The 19551-nt window shown below is 43.5% G+C and overlaps 1 protein-coding gene across 2 annotated transcripts in view; it reads left to right on the forward strand.

Annotated features, from left to right (window-relative positions):
* The window catches only part of THSD7B (thrombospondin type 1 domain containing 7B), a 298626-nt gene that overhangs the window by 276689 nt on the left and 2386 nt on the right, over positions 1-19551 (forward strand). For both annotated transcript variants that reach the window (XM_030952035.1, XM_030952034.1), the window contains exons 20-28: positions 294-409; positions 868-985; positions 7401-7546; positions 12523-12682; positions 13027-13200; positions 13290-13385; positions 14470-14552; positions 15515-15707; positions 19030-19117. In XM_030952035.1, coding sequence (XP_030807895.1) covers positions 294-409; positions 868-985; positions 7401-7546; positions 12523-12682; positions 13027-13200; positions 13290-13385; positions 14470-14552; positions 15515-15707; positions 19030-19117 — 1174 coding nt within the window. The remainder of the gene's footprint in view (positions 1-293; positions 410-867; positions 986-7400; positions 7547-12522; positions 12683-13026; positions 13201-13289; positions 13386-14469; positions 14553-15514; positions 15708-19029; positions 19118-19551) is intronic.

Genomic DNA, 19551 nt, shown 5'->3' on the forward strand with positions numbered 1-19551 from the left:
TTGCCTGGCTCTGAGAACAACTTTCTTTTGTGTGGGGAGGTGTTCTTGGCTGTGGGATGCCCTGACATGGGAAGTGCTGCTGTGGGTGAAGGTAACATCCCTGTTCAGGGCTTCAAAGCCAGCCTGGATGGGGCTTTGAGCTACCTGGTCTAGGGGGAGGTGTCCCTGCCACGGCAGAGGATTGAAGCTACACAATCTTTAGGGTTCCCTTCCAAGCCATTCTGTGATTGTATGATTCTGTGCTGAGTGTAAAGCTGAGCTGCAGCAGTGCACCCTTTGCTTTGTGTCTGCAGGCTGGAGCGGGTGCCAGCTGGGTGCCAATGCCACCTGCGGCCACGGCGGGCGCCGCCGCCTCCTGAGCTGCCGGCGCAGCGACGGGGCCACGGTCAGCATGCAGCTGTGCCAGAGGGTGAGCAGGCTGGGACACACCCTGGGGTTCCAGATGGATGGGGGCCTCCTGATCCACGCTAAGACATTCCCCATAAACGGTGGAAAGGTTTTGTATGGTGCTGGGGGCTTTGGGGAACAGAGGGGTGTCCGTGGGTGTTGTCGCTCCTTGACTCCAACACACAGGCCATGGCTACCAACCCTGCACCATCCCAAAGCTGGGGACCAGGGAGGGGATTGTGTCCTGCTGTTGGAAATCTAGGGTTGTCCTTTTGGAATGAGACCCAAACCCTGAGGGATGCTTAGATGTGAAACTCTTCAGCACTGAAACCACAATCCCCCATTGCACCCTTGGGAAAGCTCCTCATAAACACCATGGTGGTGCTCTGCAGAGTTGCTGCCAGCTCTTGCTTGGGTGCCTGGCTGTGGCAGGAGGTGGCTGGGGCCTGGGGAAGCTGATGCCTGTGTTCCCTGTCACAGCTGCACCTGGAGAAGCCCGTGCCCACGAGCAGCCGGTGCGTGGTGGGGTGTGCCGTGGACTGCCAGCTCTCCCCGTGGTCAGCCTGGTCGCAGTGCTCCCACACGTGTGGCGCCGGCGGTGAGTCCCTGCCTGTCCCCTGCCCCCCACAGCTCAGCAAGGCAGCACAGACTGCACCCACAGGCCCAGGTGGGCTCAGGCAGTCCCTGAGTAGGGGTGCAGAGCTCAGGGAGAGCCTTGAGCCACACCTGAATCCTTCAGAGGTGGTTTTGGACACTCTCAGGGTCCTGAGGTGGTGGGTGCTTAAAAGCAGGCTATTTTCAAATTACTCTAAAGTGAAAAATGCAGCTTAGGGAAAAAGTAGTCAGATGTCTGGAGCATTATTTATTAATTAATTCAAACTCTCATAATTCAGTAACAGCAACTGTTAACCCCAGAGATGGGGAGTATGTAAAGCTAGCAAAGAGCTTGGCAGTGTTAAAAGATTCTGAAGAGATTAATAAGTAAATACAAATTCTCTGGTGAAGTAATTTTTAGGAATATAATTGTATCCTATTGAGGAAAACACACAAGGACTATTTTTCATCATTTAGTGTATGGCTCTGTCTCCATCTTGCATCCACAGGTCCCTTAACACTTACATGACCCCAGTACCTTCAGCAAGACTGTCTATAGCCAGTAGTGCTCACCAGCATACAAAAAGTGAAAGGATTAGGACCTTTTTCAACTCATGTGATTTAAAATACCCTTTGAGTATTGACATGAGGAAATGCATTGAAGTTTTTATTCTCAATAAGCTTGGGATTTTATTTCCCAGGCCTCTGATGTGCATTAGATGTACAGCTAATGGTCTTTAAGATTCAAAAGCCATAATGTATATTTGAATCAAATTCACTTAAGGTCAAAAAGAAAAAAGCTCTTAACTTCCATAAAATGATTCCTTCAGATGGATTCCAGAGATCAAAGTGTGTTACAGAAAAAGCTTAATATTTGGATTAGTGCTGTTCTTTCTTTGCTGAGCTTTTAGCCCATTTGTGAAGTAGTGCTTTCTTAACAGAAATGAATAATTCATGGACAGTGTTTTAACAACAACACGCTGGGAGTACTATTAATTCCAAATTTTTTTTTCCTTTAAAATCCATTTCGGATTGTTAATGCTTGTGTTGCTGAATAAACTTAATTTAATTTTTTGAGTGTTCTATCACTTACTAAGTTAAACAAAGTACAGTACAAAAGCAGGTTGCAATGTTTTTCTGGCTTTTAGCATGCTCAAGGAGCAGCTCACTCTATATAGTACCTGAAGGTTTTTCATCCTGAGCTCTGACATTGCATAGTTTGCAAAAGGAGGTACTGGAGTGAAGATGTGTCTTGTATTCAGCCCCTGATCCTGAAATGCTTGTGCAAATTCCAAAGACTGGTTAAAAAGCTGCCAATGAGTACAAGGAGTTACTTCATGTCCTAAATCAGGGGAAAGCTGGAAACATTTGTGCCTTCCTGAAAGAGACTTTCCAGTGGGTGTCCTGGCTTTGGGTGCCAAACCTCAATGAGAATGCCTGAACCACACAGTCAAGCCCAAGCTCAGCCTGGTTTATGGGTCATCCCTGATCCTCAAAGATCACACCCTGCCATGCTGCTGGTGAGAGCTGTCTTGTACAGGCCACTGTCCTACTGCTGTTGTTTAGCTTGGATTTAAAACCTGGAGATGATACTCTTCTGTGAACCTACAGCAGCTAAGCAGCCAGGAAAACTGTCTTATAAACTGTGTCATGAAGAAGCCAAGTTTTGCTCAGTCCTTCTCTACCACTTGGGCAACTCTGCAAGGACCCAAGAGACTTCTGAACCTCATGCCAAAGCAGGAGCATCAGTGAAATGGAAGTGCTCTGCATCCAGGTTATTCAGAGCACACATTTTCTTTTCCTGCAGCCTCAGTCCTGATCTGACTTTTGCTCTATCAACTCAGGAGCGTGGAGCTACTTTGGACCAAACATCCCTGGTGGAGTGACCTTGGCACCAATCCTGTGGTGGTGGCCCTTGTGTGTTTCCAACAGCACAGACAGTGTCACTCCAGCTGCTTCACCGAGTGCCAGTGGGTTGTAAATACTCCTGGATGATAACAATAGCAGAGAAGATTTTACTTGTGCACTCAGACGAACACAGCAAGGTTTCCAGCCAGAAGGGTCATGGACTGTGACACCTTTGAAGTCACCCTGGGTTTCTCAAGGGCATTTGTGGGAGTAGGATGGAGCCTCAAATTAGATAGGAAAAAACAAAGGATGACAACAAATGAGCTGTGGGAATTGGCTGTAGTAAACACTCATAACTGCTTCCCTTTGCCAGTAATTGCCCAGTGTTTGGTACAGCTAAAATGCAGGGCTTAGGTGCAGAAATAACTCACAGCAAGTGGAATGCAGCATTGCTGGGTCAGCTCACAACAATATTTTGCGTTTCTGGCTTTTTTTGGAGAGTGTGCAGAAGCACCATAAAGGACTTCAAAGAGAAACATAATTTAAATATAATTCAGGTCAAAATTTAGTGTTGCTGGATGTGTGTTTTCACCTGGTTTTTTACTCAAGGATTGTTGCTAACATCTTTATTCTGTTTTTTTCCAGTAACAGTTTGATGTGATATATTTTAATGGGTGGTACCTTAAAGTGAGGTAACACTCAGGTGTTATTTTATGAAATAATGCATTTAAACATGAAGTGATGCTGCTGTGCATGTGGTGCTGGCATCTAACACAGTCGTGGTGCACAGCAGCCAAAGGCTAATATATTGATTTTTATGAATGATGATGAATAAAGCAGATCTCTCTTTCCTGCCTGTGCTGAGCCTGTGGAGATGTGTAACTGATGTTTGCCTGTTGCAGCTGTAGTTCTGGGCAGCATCTGCTCAGGATGCTGGATAGGGCTTTAGGCTGACACTGGGTTATAGATAAGGTTCCTTATATCAGTTGCTGTACAGCTATGAAAAGATGTATGGAACTGCTTTAATGGATGATGCTTCCCTGGCCTGAACCAAAGTTACTGGAAAGATGTTTGGTAAGGATAATCCCCAGCAAATTGAGTTTCCTTTGTTAAGGCAAATGAATACATGAGGATGCTGCATTTTTCTACATAAACGTTTTCCAATCCCAATGGCTTCTCTCAAGGTCTCCAGCAGGACTGCTAAACTGTATAAAACCACCTACAGCTGTGTTTTGCCACTTACAAAGCTGACTTTATCAGATAAATGACAGGATTTACCATGTTGCTATTCCTTACTCAGTCCTCAGACCTCCAGGACCATAGCAGGCTGCAGAGATGTGAATCCCAGCACCAGAGTGACCTGTGGGATTGAAGGGGCACAAGGATGCACACTACAGAAAAATTTGCTTGGTGTATTCCTCCATGGATCATCACCAATCTGGGAAAATATTTTTGGTGTTGCCTTCTGAAGAAGAGCTCCTTGTGATGCTTTCTCCCCTGCTATTCAAACTTGGCAAGCTCCAGTCTGGCAGTGGGAGATGTTGCTGGGATGCCCCAGTGCTGCTGGAGGCCTGGCAGTGGGAAGGGGATGAAAAGCCTTATTTATCCCCTGCCCCACTTGCTTGTGACTGGACCTAATCTGACCTCCAGGGCTTATTTCAGTAACTTGGTCCCTGCTGTGGTCTTGTGGTTCCTTGATAGAGCTGTGTTTTGTGTGCTCTGCTCAAACTCGCTGAACTGCTTACAACATGTTGGTCATTGGGACTGGGATGAAATGTGGCAGGAATTTGAATCTTCTTGGTTTCAACCATGACACATCACTTTGTGGAGATAAAGTGCAAGTAATGGCAAGAATTTTTTGGGGGGTAAAAAATTATCTTACTCTTCTGATTTAAAAATATAATCCCATATTCCTGAGATGCAGTTCTTGCTGCTGACACAAAACAGATTTTTAAGTGACCAGCATTAACAAGACTGGCCTCTTTTGTTTTTTTCCCTTTCAAAACTAATTTGAGGATATGAAGAAATGTTTCTTTTCAATTTCAGCACACTTTTGTATCACATAACATTGCAGAGCAGAGGAATCAGAGATGTGGCCAATTCATTCGAAAATTAGAGAAAAAGTCAAAGGAAAATTAAAGAAATAACTAGGATTGCTTTAACTCTTCTAGAGTTTGTATTGGAAACAAATTAATTTCAGATGCAGTGAGATTCTGTTCTGAATAGGCAGCAAAAGATAAGGCATTAAAAAATAAAAAATGGAGTTTTTCTGCTACTTGAGTGGTAATCAAGCACCTAGATAATTTTTTTGAAGTAAAAAAAAAAAAATGGAGCCTTAAGAAACTCACTGCAATCATTATGCAAAGAAAGGTTTCAATGAAATTTCTTTCTTCAGTTATTCATTCACCGTGTTAAAAGAAAATGATAGACTGAGTCAAGCCTGACCACTGGGACTGTAGTGAATTTCAGTAGTTTGGATAACCAACTGTAGGAAACCAAAATGGGAAGAAAAGTTGTTAATTCCTCTTTCTGTTCAATGATCTTCCCATTTACATATTGCTAGAAACATGTTAAACAGAGTGTACGATAGGAAATTATTTACTTAATTAAAATAGCTTGATGAATGCTTCAGGCTTTCAAGTCCCTTCTAATGAAATTGGATCTTTTAACCTTAGGAGACCTCCTTTTCCTTAGCTCCATGCATGGAGCTGGTGCCTGGCAGGGTGCCCCAGAGCCCTGCAGCCACAGGCTTCCCACTGTTCCCCAAAAAGCCTTTTCTATTGCTCACCAACACTCAGCATTCAGCATTAAGACTAATTTGGCAAATTTGAGGAGGAGGGAACAGCTAATTTTGGCCATTTGGGCTGGGGAGAGCTGTTGTGGTGTTCATCCAGCAGCAGGCTGGGAGATTCCTCTTCCCTTGCTCTGATCTCCCAGGAAACAACAGGAGCTTTCCCTTTCCCCTTCCCTTTCCCTTTCCCCTTCCCTTTCCCTTTCCCTTTCCCTTTCCCTTTCCCTTTCCCTTTCCCCTTTCCCTTTCCCTTTCCCTTTCCCTTTCCCTTTCCCTTTCCCTTTCCCTTTCCCTTTCCCCTTCCCTTTCCCTTTCCTTTTCCCTTTTCCCTTTTCCCTTTTCCCTGTCCTGTCCTCTCCTCTCCCATCCTTCTCCTCCTCCTTCTCCTTTCCTTTTTCCTTTCCTCCTTCCTTTCCTCTCAGCTGGTAGGATTTTTTCCACCTCCTAAGTATGTGATTCTGTGATGGCTGAAGGCACAGTCATGTGGGTAACAGCTTTTATCACCACTTCTGTTACAAACTCCCCAGGTCTGGGGGATTAAAACTGGAAAAGGAAGAAGTCTTAAAATTGGTTTTAATGTGTTTAAAAACAGAATTCAGTGGGTCAGAGCAAGGGAATAAAGGTAAGAGAGCTTGCTAAGTTATCCATCAGTGCCTTTTCCATGTGTGTCTGCTTTTCATTTTTATTTGCTAGAATGTTTTGCTCTGTGGATAGTCATGATGACAGATATCAGGTGCCTTACACCTGCAGTGTCCTTAATTAAAAATCATGTGCATAAATAGCTGGGAGAAGGATCTGGCTGGATATTGCAGCCTCCCTGTTTTGCAGGGTGTTTGCTCCCCCTCCAGACTCCCCTCTGCTCACAAAAGCAGCTGAAGGGCGGTGATCCAAAAGGGAGAGCTCCAGCACAGCACCTTATCTCTTCCTTTGCACTGGCTTAGCAATTACCACTTGCCTCTGCCTTGTTGTATTTGTCTGCCCTTACTGCCCAGACCTTTCAGTTTTTGACTCAAATCCACACATATTGAAAGACAGGGCAGAAATTTTATCCCCAGCACAATCTTCTGCATCCCACTGCATAAGGGCTTTTTCTTTTCCACTTTTCTTTTTAATTGGAGATGGAATTCTAATTGAAACATTTTGAGTGAAAACATTCCTGGACATAAATGGACAGCAAAGGAGGCAGAAATGGAATTGCTGTAAGTTTAATGAATATATTCAGTTTTATTAGTTCAAAAGTAGTACCATAATTGCTTTTTCCATTCAGTGGCTGAAGAAGTTTTCACCAATAATAAATAGGTTTTTTAATGGAAATGGTAGAAGTGGTTATGGACGGTAATAGCCACTACAGTGTTTGCAGTTTTCAAATTAGGTCCACATAATTGCTCATAAAAAGAAAATTTCATTTGTTAAAAATCTCTGAAAACATATTGAATGTGTAATGGTAGAAATGCTGCTGCCATAGGAATTATTTTCCTGTCATATTTAATAATCAGGATCTAGTCAAGTATTTAAATGTGTTGCATAAACAAATACTATATTTGGAAAACATACAAAACCATGTTTAAAAAGTGTGCTTGAAAATATCAGCGACCGCATTTCTTAGACTTAGCAATCGCATCCCTATTATCCAAACAGTCTTCCCAATTAATTGCTTTTTTAACAGATTTTAGCGCTGGGAAATGAACCAGGAATGCTGATAAATTACAAAGTCTGTCTTTCTTTGCTCCTTTCTCTCTCCCTGGCTGTGTCTCTGCTGGCTGTGTGCTGTCTGTCCTAGGCCAGATGGTGCGTGGGCGCTCCGTGGTGCTGCGGGCGGCGGGCGAGGGCAGACCCTGCCCGGAGCAGCTCACCCAGCACAGGAGCTGCCCAGTGAAGCCCTGCTACAGCTGGCTGCTGGGGCCCTGGTCTCCCTGCACGGTCCAGGTAGGAATTTCTCCAGAGCTTCCTCCTGCCCGGGGTCAACGGCAAAATCCATTGTCACTTTGTGGGATTAATTGCTGGTCGTGGGCTCAGGGTGTGTCTGTGGCTGGTGGAGGTCTGCAGGGAAGAGGGGGAAGTTCAGGAGTGGTGAACCCCTGTCCCTCATCTTCCAACCATCAGCAGCCATTCATGAGAGGTGATATGGGTTGAAGTACTGCGAGCTCATGGAATTACTGTAGGGGATTTATGGAGTGGATGTGTTTGACTGGGCATAGTCATGGTGACCTGTAATTTAATTACATAAAATATCTCTAACAAGAAAATAGATGCACTAGATATCAAGACAGCTTAGCCTTTTTTATCTTTTTTTATTTCCTCTTTTTTTGAAGGAGTGTACAGCAGGTCTTCCCCCCCAGGTCTCCAGTACAATAGTGTGAGTTATTGTGTGAAGGGCTGGTTTCTACTTTTTCCTTACCCTGGCTATCTTTTTAATGATCTAAAAATGTCTGGATTCAGTTCCCATGTGCTGTCCCTATGCCTGCCACCTTTGCTCAGCACTGGGGTCATCATTTTTTCACTGGCAATGACTTCCATCAAGCTTGAATTGACTTTTTCTTCCCCTCCATGCTTTTTCTTCTCTCCTTATCTGTTAGATCACATTTCCAATATTAAAACGTATTAGTTGGTAACCCAGTTTAAGCAGAGGTGAATCTTTCACAATGAGGTTTATCAGCCTCCTTAAATCTGGCTTTGGTGAGATGGAGGCAGGAGAAGTGTGGTGGAATAGAGCCCTGTCTGGTCCCAGGGGACAAGACCTGGGCCAGATCTGTGGCTGCTTCTCCACATTATATTGTGTAGGAGATTGAAGCCAATAATGCACATAAAGGCACATATCCCTTGTGATTTGTGCTCTGCCAGTGCCTTGAATACCCACGTGGTTTCTCAGTGGTGGAGGGATGTGAAGTGAATCTGTGAGTAGCATAATAAATACCCAGATTTTTTTCAGGTTTTCACAAATTAAATCTGGATTGTGACAGTCCAGGATCAGAAAAACAGAAGTATATTTATATTTTCTCTAATCAACAACTCATTGCAACTGCTAATGTGAATATGGTCCTTATATGTGCTGTACTCAGCATGTATAAAATGTGTAAAACATATGTATAACATAAACAGAACAAAATTATAGCATCAGCTGATATTTTGTCTTGCTAACATAAGCAGATTCTTTTAAGCATCAAGGAAGAGACTTTCAACCATAGCTGATAAAAAAATTAGTAGGGAAGCTGAATTAAGGCTGTGGCTTACTCCAGATAAATAACACATTGTGCAGATTAAAGTGTGCCCATCCCAAACCCAGCTAAATTTCAGCTCAGAGCCAGTAATCACAGCGTTCAGTAACCCAGATACCATCCCTGCATTCAGTGAGTTAGAGCCTGCTTCTCTCCTTCAATTACCACAGAGCAGTTTCTCTCCCCTTTGCTTTGTTTTGGAGAGAAGCCATTCTATTCATGTTCACTTCTCTTTAATGAGGTGCTTAGGAATTAAATGTAGTTCATAAATACAGGGTGATTTATTCCTGTGCTTTACCCGAAAAGAAGCTTAAGCCTGTGCTCTAAAGAAAGCTTTCAGAATTCCTGTTTTCAAGGATGCTTTGTGAAATAAGGTAAAGCATCGTATGGTAAAGCCATAATGCATGGTGTGAAAGTGTCTTCCTGTAATAATAGAAATGGGACAATTAATTATAAGGCTAAAATATTTTTTCCTTGTATTATAACTGAGACTGCAATTCCTAGTTGTAGGAGGACTATTTTATGCTAAATTGACTTCATGTGACTAATTAGAGGTGTCTTTGTGGTTAGGAATAGAGCCTGCTAGGTGTTCCGTGTTGCTGATTGTCACAGTATGGAAATCAGTGTGTAATTGCACACATCCCAGGCACACCTGTGGCAGCATGGGGCATTTCCCCTGCATTCAGAGGGGTGCAGAACTTAGGAACTGCTCAGTACATCCAATTTTAAAGGGTTACAGGACAATTTTCCTCCTAGAGTTGAAGTGGTTTACTCTGATTAGCTCAAAAAAAAAAGGGAAAAAAATTAGCAGTGTCTGACACTGTTCATTATTTTTTCCATTAAGGGAATATAAGTGGAATAGCCAGGCATTATCAAACACGAGCTGGCTGACATTCCTAAAAAGACTAAGAACCTTTCCTTTCTAATGGTTTTAAAAGCACTCCCTTAAATGTGATCACACAACACTCCCTCATTAGAGTGACTTTTACCTGATTAAATGCTCATCAACCTGTGAAAGCATTGCCCAATCAACTCTTTACCTAAAATAATTGTGAACACATGAACCCCAGTAAAAGCCAAAAAGGGAAAACTTTTCTTCAAGGCACATCTGGGTGAAGCATCTCATTAGGGCTGTTACTCCTGTCTTGTTAGGGTGTTCGATGTGGAAGCATCAGATGTGATGGAGAGAAGGCTGGTGGAGATGCTGCCTTACATTAGTGTGTTACTGAACTCCAGGGATTCCTGACTGTCCAACACAGGAGGAGTAAACCTTCTCCTCATTTTCCCATCAGGATCAGCAGGGTGAGAGGTGGAGGCTCCATGCAGGTGCTGGTGGAGGGGCACATACATCCTGTGTTGGGGAAACCCACCATGGGTTCTGTGTTCTCAGTAGGGTCAGCATGGGAGTTTTTGCAGACAAATGGCAGGAATCCCTTGTGGAAGTCAAATTCCCACATATTTCTGGCAAGGAGATCATGATACAAGAGGCAAATCCTGGTCCTAGGCAAACCTCAGAGGATCACACCTTCCAGAGAAGAGCATTTACAACAGAGAATTGATCCCTGAATTGAATATGTGATGGTTTCCTTGGCAGTTCTTCTCTGATTAGCGCTGTTCCCTGCATCCTCAGTGTGCCATTGCTGGCACAAACTTTCTCTGGTTCCACACCGGTTGATTAGATCTTCAAATGTATAATTTTGGGGACATGAATAATTTTGAAGATGATAAGGAAGTTAATGCAGTGCTCCTGCATTGCTTAAGACCTTTTCAGATATACCAAAAAGCATCTCCTACTGTAAGTGACAGGGTGACATTTTAAGTGTGTTCAGTTGGTTGGAAAATACCCATTGCTGGTCTTGAAAGAAAAAAAGCAGGTGGGAGCCACTGTTAAAAAGCAAATCTTTCTCTTTGGGATTGTTTTGAGAATTCATAGGTTTGGGTTTTGTATTTTTTTTTTTATTCTAGACATTAGAAAATATGAATGAAGCTCCAATATAGTATGATAGAAAAATGGAGAGTGTTGCCTGTGGCCTTTTATAGTGGAAACTGTTATACTGAAAAAAATTTATTGTTTTGACCTATTTATTTCTCAGTATTCTTATTATTTATATATTGATATGTATATAAATAATTATATAGAAGAAGTAGAAGAAGTATATTTTTGAAAACTCTTCTTGTCTTCCCCAGTCATTTAGTCGTTCTTTGAGTCACTTCAAACTGGAGATACTGCAGTTTGATTAGTGCCCATTTCCCCCAAGAATATTCTCCCTTCATCTTCTGTTCCCACCAGCCATTTCTAAGCACTCTAACCCAGTGGACAGCTGCATGAGTTTTTCACACACCATTAATCTCAGACCACAACAGAAGTTTCTGCAGTGAAACAGTAATTTAGAACAGTAAGTTACACACAGACTAAAGTGAAACACTGTGTTAAAAACCTGGAATCTGGCTGCATACACTAAATCTACACTAATACTTCTTTAAGATGCTTTAGATTAGCAGTTGCTCTAAATCCAGCTAGTTATGTTTTTTTTATTGTGGATCTGCACAGAAAGGAGGGAGAGAATGCAGAAGCTGCCAGGTGTGTGCAGGAGAGGCGTTCTTGAGATTCCTGCTAGCAAACCTGCTGCTGGATGAATGCACTCAGTAGGAGCCATTCTGTTCTGCAGATGAAGTCCATTATTTTAAAAGAATCCACTGCCAAGAAATCCAAAGGAGCATTTCCCTTGGTTATATAAAGGCAATGTTTCTTCCTTCTTCTTGAGTTTTGTTTACTGAATTTTTCTAAAGTGCTGTTTTCACGAGGCTTCGGGTGCGCGTTCATAAGGCATCATGCAGACATGAGGCACCTCAACAGCATCACTGGTCTTCATCGGATGGGAATGAAACAATTCCACTCTCCAGAAATAGCCTCAATGCTTCATCTCTCAGAGCATCCTCAGTCCCTGATCATAACTTTAGCCCAGGAATATTGATTTTCCACTAAAGGATGTTCTCTTCAGTAGTTTGGTGCTTGCCAGGGTATTTCAGGACGGGGATGATGAGCATGGAGTAGCCCACATGGAGCCTCCTTTTTCTTGTTCAAATGGAGTTTAGTGCTGACAGGTGATGGCTGGTGGGTTGGGTGTTTTGGTAGAGTGTGTGACATGAACTGGTGGTCTCTGCTCCAGATCTGGTCACTCCTTTTAGAACATGACACAGACAGCCCACAGTGCAGTAAGGATTTTTGCTGTTGCAGGGTTTAAATCATGTGAGTCCTCTTCTTGGGCTGTATCATCAGAGGAGGGTAGAAGAAATGTCTGTTCCTTATGGGCAAGCCCTGGTCTTGGCTTCTTAAGAGAAGCCCAAAATGTCTGTGCTCATCTAATTTGGCACTAATTAAGAATCAGTAAATTCATTAATTTGAGTAAAAGGCATGAAGGGCAGACCTCAAAGATGATATTAATCCTTTATGAATACATCCTCTTCCACACCTTTGACTACGATATGCTTTCATGCCCTGCCCCTGCCTCCAACCTCTGCGGAGAGGTGTACAGAGGAGATCTCCATCTGTCTTCTCATAACTGTGGATACTGTTGCAGACCAAATTTGTATCTTTGAAAACTTTTCATATAGAATCAACTGTGTTTCTTCTGTCATTTGCTAAGCCATTGATGTGTGCCTCTGTTCCCTTTCACCATCCCCTAGGGTGGGCAGTGTGGAGATGGATTGCAAGTCCGCAACCTCACGTGTGTAGTGCATGATGCATCAGTTTCTGCTACATCCAAACCAGTAGAAAATGCATTATGTGGTGAGCTACCATCGAAAGAAAGTGTGCTGCAGTTACCGTGCTCTGTGCCTTGCCCAGGTAAGGCTTCGGAAGGTCACAGTGAATTTTCTGCCTGTGGTAGCTGTCTGAGGTGGACATGCTCCCATGGTTCTGAGTACTGTAAGGCCTTGTAGCACAAATCTGTGCTTCAGCAGATCAGATAAATGCTCAGTCTGCTGTTCCTAGACCATCTAAGAAAGTCTTCCTTTGTTTTTTGAGAAAATGAGATATGCCATGAAGCAGAAAATCCAAATATTGTTTACTACAGAGAGACATCCTAGGGATATTAAAGCTGATGTATGCTTAGGTTAGCCTTATCCTTATCCTTACCCTTCAAGGCTAATTCTTTTTGAAAACCTGTGATTTCTTGTTTCAATGTGCAGGCGACTGCCACCTGACAGAGTGGTCAGAGTGGAGCTCCTGTGAGCTCACCTGCATCAGTGGCAGGAGCTTTGAGCCCACCGGGCGCCAGTCTCGATCCAGAGCCTTCATGGTGCAGGCTGCAGAGAGCCGGGAGAGCTGCTCGGGACAGGAGATGGAAACACGGCCCTGCTCAGGTAGCTGGGTCACAGCTCTGCTCCCTGCCCACCAGGAGTTTGTCCTGGGCTGGCTGCAAGGTGAGGAGTAACTGGTGTTGGTGTTGCAGGAGGGAAGTGTTACGACTACCTGTGGCAGACCAGCCCTTGGCGGGACAACGTGCGCACGGTGTGGTGCCAGCGCTCGGATGGAATCAATGTCACAGGTATGTCCCCACATGGCCTTGCATACTTGTGAGTGAAATGTCTCCACAGAGGCTTTTCTGCTTCTGCATCTGTTGCTCAGAGGGAGTTGGGCATCCTTCTTTGCTCTTCCAGAATTTCAGTTTGGATTTCTGTGTGTAGGGAAGGTGGGTGGGAGCTCACCAGCCTTGCTGTCAGCTCAGCATCACACACATATTGCACAGGAGTATTTGGGCTAATTGCCCTTACTGTCTGGCTGGTCATGGGAAGAAATGAGTGTGCACATTCTAAAGGGCTGCCTGGGCTGGCTTGCACAGCCCTCAGTTCAACCTGCCTGTGACTGTGAAGAGGAGAAGAGAACATCACACGCGTGGTAGAGACCCCATCTTCTGTACCTCCTCTTCTTTTCAAAACACAGGAGTCTCAAATCACTCAAACTGTGAGATTCCTGCTGTTGCTGTGACCTATAAATTCTACCTGTGAAGGATGAAAAGGGGAGTTCATGGTCAGAACTTTGAAGCTCCGTGAGATTGACAAAGGCAGTAGGGCTGCATGTCCATGGGATCTCTTTCAATATGCACAGGGTAAATGAGGAGAGAGTGGAAAGGAAAACGCAGATGTTCATGTCTAGTTCTATTTATAATGACTAGTTAGGATAATAACAAAAGTCTTATGTGCAAAGGTTGCCAAGTATTTAAGAACCCATTAATATGTTTTTATTCCTATAGAAGCACAGGCTTTCCCAAGTGAGGATGGGCAAGGGCGTTATGTGGATTATGTCTTTTTATGTAGATAAGCCATTAATGAGGACACAGAAGATCTGCATCTAATTCTGGATTCTGTCCCCAACTGCCAATGTGGCCAATGGCAAATTGCTTAAATCTGTATATCTCTGTTCTCCATTAACAAGATGGGTATGATAATAGTTCCCTGCCTTGTTAAGGCAAATTAATTAATGCGATGCCTACAGATATTATGTTAATGTGCTTAATAGACTAGTATTTAACTATATAAAATAAGCAGGCAAGCACTTCTTACACTGTGGTGATCTATGACAAAAACATTTTGAAACGTGCCCGTGAAGGCACTCAGTGTTTTCTTTTGCAGGAGGGTGTCCTCTTCGGACAAAGCCTGCCGAGGTCCGGCACTGCAGCCCGCCGTGCAGAAAACCCTTCTCCTACTGCACACAGGTATCTGCTCACTGCAGAACGGGGCTGGGAAATTAGCTCTGCAAGATTTAATCAGATTGCATCTTAGATTGCATTCCAGGACTTGGAAGATAGTTTAGTTTGTCCATGGTACCACCTCGAGGACGTTGTGGGAATTTCATCCTGAAAGAAAACCATGAACCTGCACAAACGGTGTGGTGTTGCAAGTTTGGGTTCGCTCAGTGGAGGGGTTTTGGTTTTAATTTTAAAATTAAACCTCTTGGTTTAATTTTAATTGAGTGCTGTTGTACTGTTCTTTAGAAAAGGGACTGTTTAAAACTTTTGTTAAAGAGGAGCTAAAGGAGCATCAATCACCTGTTTGGATCAAAGTATCAGACCCTCAGACAGACATTGCAGATATAAGACAATTTTATCAATTTTATCAAAACAATAATAAAAAGCCATTTTAAAATAGAAATCCAGAAAACTGAGTATCTATTTAGCAAACCACAGACTTCTAAAAAGCCTCGTGAAGAAACTGCTTAGTCTGAACCAGGGTAATGGACATTTGGTCATAAGAAAGCTTCATTTTAGATAGCCCTGTGAAATACTGGAGTGGAAACATGTGAGGAGGGTTTGGGTCTGCAGGAGGATTGGTTTTGGTTTGTCTGTTCTATTGCCCAGCAGGGTCAGTGGGAAAATTGTTACTTACAAGAGGAGTTTGCCACAGATTCCTGTTGTTAAACCTGTTGGGATGAAAATGTTTATATGTTGGACTTCTCTGTAATTACTGACTCTTTTTCAACCAATTCCCCAAACGTATTTGTGCTTTTTTGTACTGAGACGGGCTCGCAGGTACCAGTTGCTGGCTGGTTTGGTTTGGTGGTGGTGAATTTGCGTGTGCAGGTTATACGTTGCAGTTTGTTCAAGCTTTCCCTGCAGTGTGCACTGTTCTGTGAGAGGGCAGTGCTTGGTTTAATGCTGAATTCCCTTTTATCTGCCAGAGAGGAGTCTGCGGCTGTGAGCGGGGATACACAGAAGTAATGAGATCAAATGGGCTCCTGGATTACTGCGTGAAGGTACCAGGTTTAGAAGATAAGAAAGCTGATGTTAAGACCATTGCCGGAAAAAATAAACCTGTCAACTCCAAAATGCATGACATTTTCAAAGGATGGTCTATTCAACCTTTTAATCCAGGTGAAAAACTTAAATATGAATGGAATAGATTGTCTTTAGAAGGTTTCTGTAGAGGAAAGGTACAAGCTTTGTAGATGATAGCATCAGAGATTGTGTCTGGGAGCTGCAGAGCGACCTCCCAGTTTCCAGCTCGTGTGCTGTCTTTCATGCCTTTGTGCCTGTACAGAGGAATCACAGTCTCTTATGCTGGGAGATAGCAAAGACAGAATGAAGGAATAATATTTTCCAAAAGTATGCTCATGTGTGCTTTGGGGGGATGTTTAGAGCTATTATCTGATGATGTTTCTGGAAGTAATATGTTTGGCCTAGGAAAGATATTGATCACTAGTGCTTCAGAATTTTCAGAGCAGAAAGTGCTTAAGATTTCATTAAAGAAAACATTGGTTGTTTCTTGCCATATTTCAAAAACATATGAAAAGAATAGGGTAGAAAGTGTACAGTTTAGTCTTGAGGGTCGAAGTTACAGCATTAGAAGTGTCCCACAAAGGCAAACAAGCTGTTGAAGCTGTTGTGCCCAAGCAGCTCATCCCAGGTGGATCTTTGACATCCATAGCACAAAATCCTTCCCAGCTGGAACCACAGACTGCATGTGCCCAGACTGGTCCATTGCTCTAATATCTGGTTCCCATTTTGACTGTTGTTTTGAAGATGAATTCATTCAAAACAAATTTCTGAAATGCAAATAGGACTTTAAAAATGAGAAGCAAATGTGTCAGGCACATCAGGTTTTACTGAAATGCATCTGTTCTCCTCGTGTTATAAAATACTGGCAGTGCAGTTCCTCCCCCTCTTCAGGTACCTGACATTGCATTTGTTTGCAGTTAGTTCCTAATGAACGTGCGACTTTAGAAAACATGTAGAGAAAGGTTCTGGTAGGGGGTTCAGGGAGCCATAATTCTGTCTGATATATGTGATCACACTTTGAATGTTACATTTACATATTTGATTTGCAGACAGTGGTTAACCTTTGCGTTGACAGTCTCTGGGCTCACAGAGCTCAGTCCCAAGCCTTTTAAAGTTGGCTGCTTTTCGATCAAGCCCTTCATCTAGTTCACCCACACAGTTCACCTGCAGTTTGAGTCACAGGTGTGGGGTTAATTGCTTTTTTGTCAACACCCCTGGCTCTCTGTAGGCTGTCTTACTTGGATATCATCTCTTTGCCTGGTACCTTTATGGGGTTAGAAAAAGGGAGGGAGGTGTAGGTAGATGCTGCAGTACTCCCTTTTTAAATCACCACTTGAGTCTGCAGCACTAAAAGCTTCTGGAGGGCTTTACCTCAGTGCAGCACCTGTGAGCCAGCTCTCACCCAGGGTGTGCAACAGAAACAGTGACTGAGGCACTTTTACAGAACAGGGTGTTGCCTAATTTACAGCAGAAATGTTATAGAAACAATATATGGGAAGGGAATAAAGGTGCCCCATGTGTGCTGAGTGTGTCACCAGCCCTGTGGCATCCTGCAGTTAACTCTTCAGTCTCTATGTGCTCCTCAGACCCCAGCTCAAGCCTAGTGCTCTTCAAAACCCTCCCCTTTGACAAAATGTGTAATTGCTCCTCTCAAAGAGGCTCTCAGGCTCACTGGCCTGGGGATTTGCAGTGGTTACTGCTGGCTGAGCCAGGAAACCACTGTTACTTCCCTGTTCTGCTGTTGAAAGCAGGTCTGTGGTGAGAGCTGTCTGTATGGATGGCATTTAACACCCTGCAGCACCACAGTCCCTGACATTGTGTTGGTCAATCAAAGTACCTGCGCCTTCTCCAGCTTATCTGTAGTTTCCCTTTCCATTAACAGTTGGGAACACTAATTTTATTTTGATTAAATGAGGCTGATGTTTTTATTCTTCTATAAACGCTCCACGGGAGTGCACAGAACTGATTTCAAATCAGGCTGTGTTTTTCCTCTCTTAACTGCACTCTGAGAGGCCAGAGTTCAGGTACAGAAACTTTTCTTCCACTTGAGAGGCAATTTAAATAGCATTGTTTAAATTGTCAGGTGACATGGTCCAGTGCCTTTCTGCTGGGGATGGAGAGCAGAGCTGCCTTCACAGCAGACATGCTGTGATGCCTTTATGGGGCTGTGACAGTCCCTTTGCAGGATTGCTAAGTATTTCTTGGCCATCTCCAGGTGAGAGGGCAGCAAATTTCAAACCTAGACTTCAGCAAAAGAACTCAAACAAACCAGGCCAGTCCTGCTGAACAGAGCTCTTCTCACATGGGAGATAGTCTGCAAGTGTTTTGAGGAGCAGAAAAAAATCTGTGAGAGGTACTCAGCCTTTCCCCAAAGTCTGGAAGAAAAATGAGAAAGAATAGGATCTGATTAAATGTGTTTCCCTTTGAAAAAATTTGTCATTCAAACATAAAATGAAAACCAGGCTCAGTGATTGTCCCTCTCACTTGACTGGATTTGAAATGGCCTCTGTCAAACCGTGTCTGTGGGCACAGCACAGGTTCCTGTTCCTGCCTGCAGTGTGTATTTGCAGCTCTGCTGATGTGAATCAGCTCAGACTGCTGCTGTGGAAAAGCACCAAAGCTGCTCCCTGCAAGGAAAGCTGTGCAGCCAGAAACAGAGCCAGGAACAGAGAAATATTGATCTTTCCAAAATTGCTGTTATTATTAATGCAAAGCTTGTAATTAAGGAGCTGTCCAAGTGAAGTGTTCTGAGACAAGGGAATGTTTGAACAGACTCGAGCCCACGTGTTCCTGCAGGGCTCCTGGGTCACTGCAGCCCAAAGAGCCCAATCCACAGCCTTACCTTGTCTTAAAGCCACTTTTGGCTGCTGCTCTGTGCCCCAACCAGAAAGCTCTTCCAGCTTTATCCCTCTTACTGTTACAAAACCTATTCTTGTTTTTATTCTAAGCTGAATTTATTCCCATTTGTTGCCCAAGTGTTTCCCAGTTCTAAGCAGCTTTTCCAATTGTGCTTGCTGGTGTTCACCCCAACTGACCCCCAAGTATTTATAGAGAACAATCCCTTCCCTTCTCAGCCCTCAGCTAAACACATCAGGTGTTGCCTGTGTCTGTCTGGGTCAGCTCAGCACTGAACTGCCTCTGCCAGACCAGCCACTGGGCTCTGGAGGGAATGTATCCCAATTACCCTGTGCCTCTGCTCCTTTCCATTAAAGTTTTGTCTTTAAAATTAGGGATTTTTTCAGAAGTCTTCCTATCAAAAATATGGGGTTTATTAATTATAGCCAGGCCCTGCTGTGTTCCCCATCAATGCTGCTACTAATTTCTCTTTAACTGATCTCTTAAAACTTTGTGTATCTTAGAATAAAGTTTTTTATTCTCTCCTCTTCTTCCTCTGTCCTTTTTCCTTGTCTTCCAACAGATGGTAAACTGAAGATATGGGTATATGGAGTATCAGCTGGAGGGTTCTTCATCATCATTTTCCTAATTTTTACATCCTACCTGATGTGGTGAGTATGGCAGGTATTCTGTCCTTAAATAACAGCTAGTTTGCTTTTATTTAAACAATCCAAGATACCCCACAACACTGCACTGCAGGCATTTAATGCTCAAGGCTTCAGCAAAGGATGGAGGCTGGACTGCCTTCATTTGGCCCCTGCCTCAGAGTAATTAAAACTCTCCAAACTGTAAATGTTAGCAGCTGTTACTGTGAAGAAGTTTGGTGGCCATGCAGGGAAAGAATTATTTTTGGTTATCAATAGGCCCTTATATTTATTCAGACTTCTGCTGGGATTAGAAAGAGGTTTTATTGTATTCTTCAAAAAAAGATGAAGTAAAACTGAAGAAAGGCAAGGAGAGTGATTGGAACAAGGAGCTGGCTTCTGCTCAAGGAAGGACTAAATAGAGTAGGGACATGCAGTTGAAAAATGATGTTTGATGTGGG

The sequence above is a fragment of the Camarhynchus parvulus genome, chromosome 7 (genome assembly GCF_901933205.1).
Source record: "Camarhynchus parvulus chromosome 7, STF_HiC, whole genome shotgun sequence".
Lineage (NCBI taxonomy): Eukaryota > Metazoa > Chordata > Aves > Passeriformes > Thraupidae > Camarhynchus > Camarhynchus parvulus.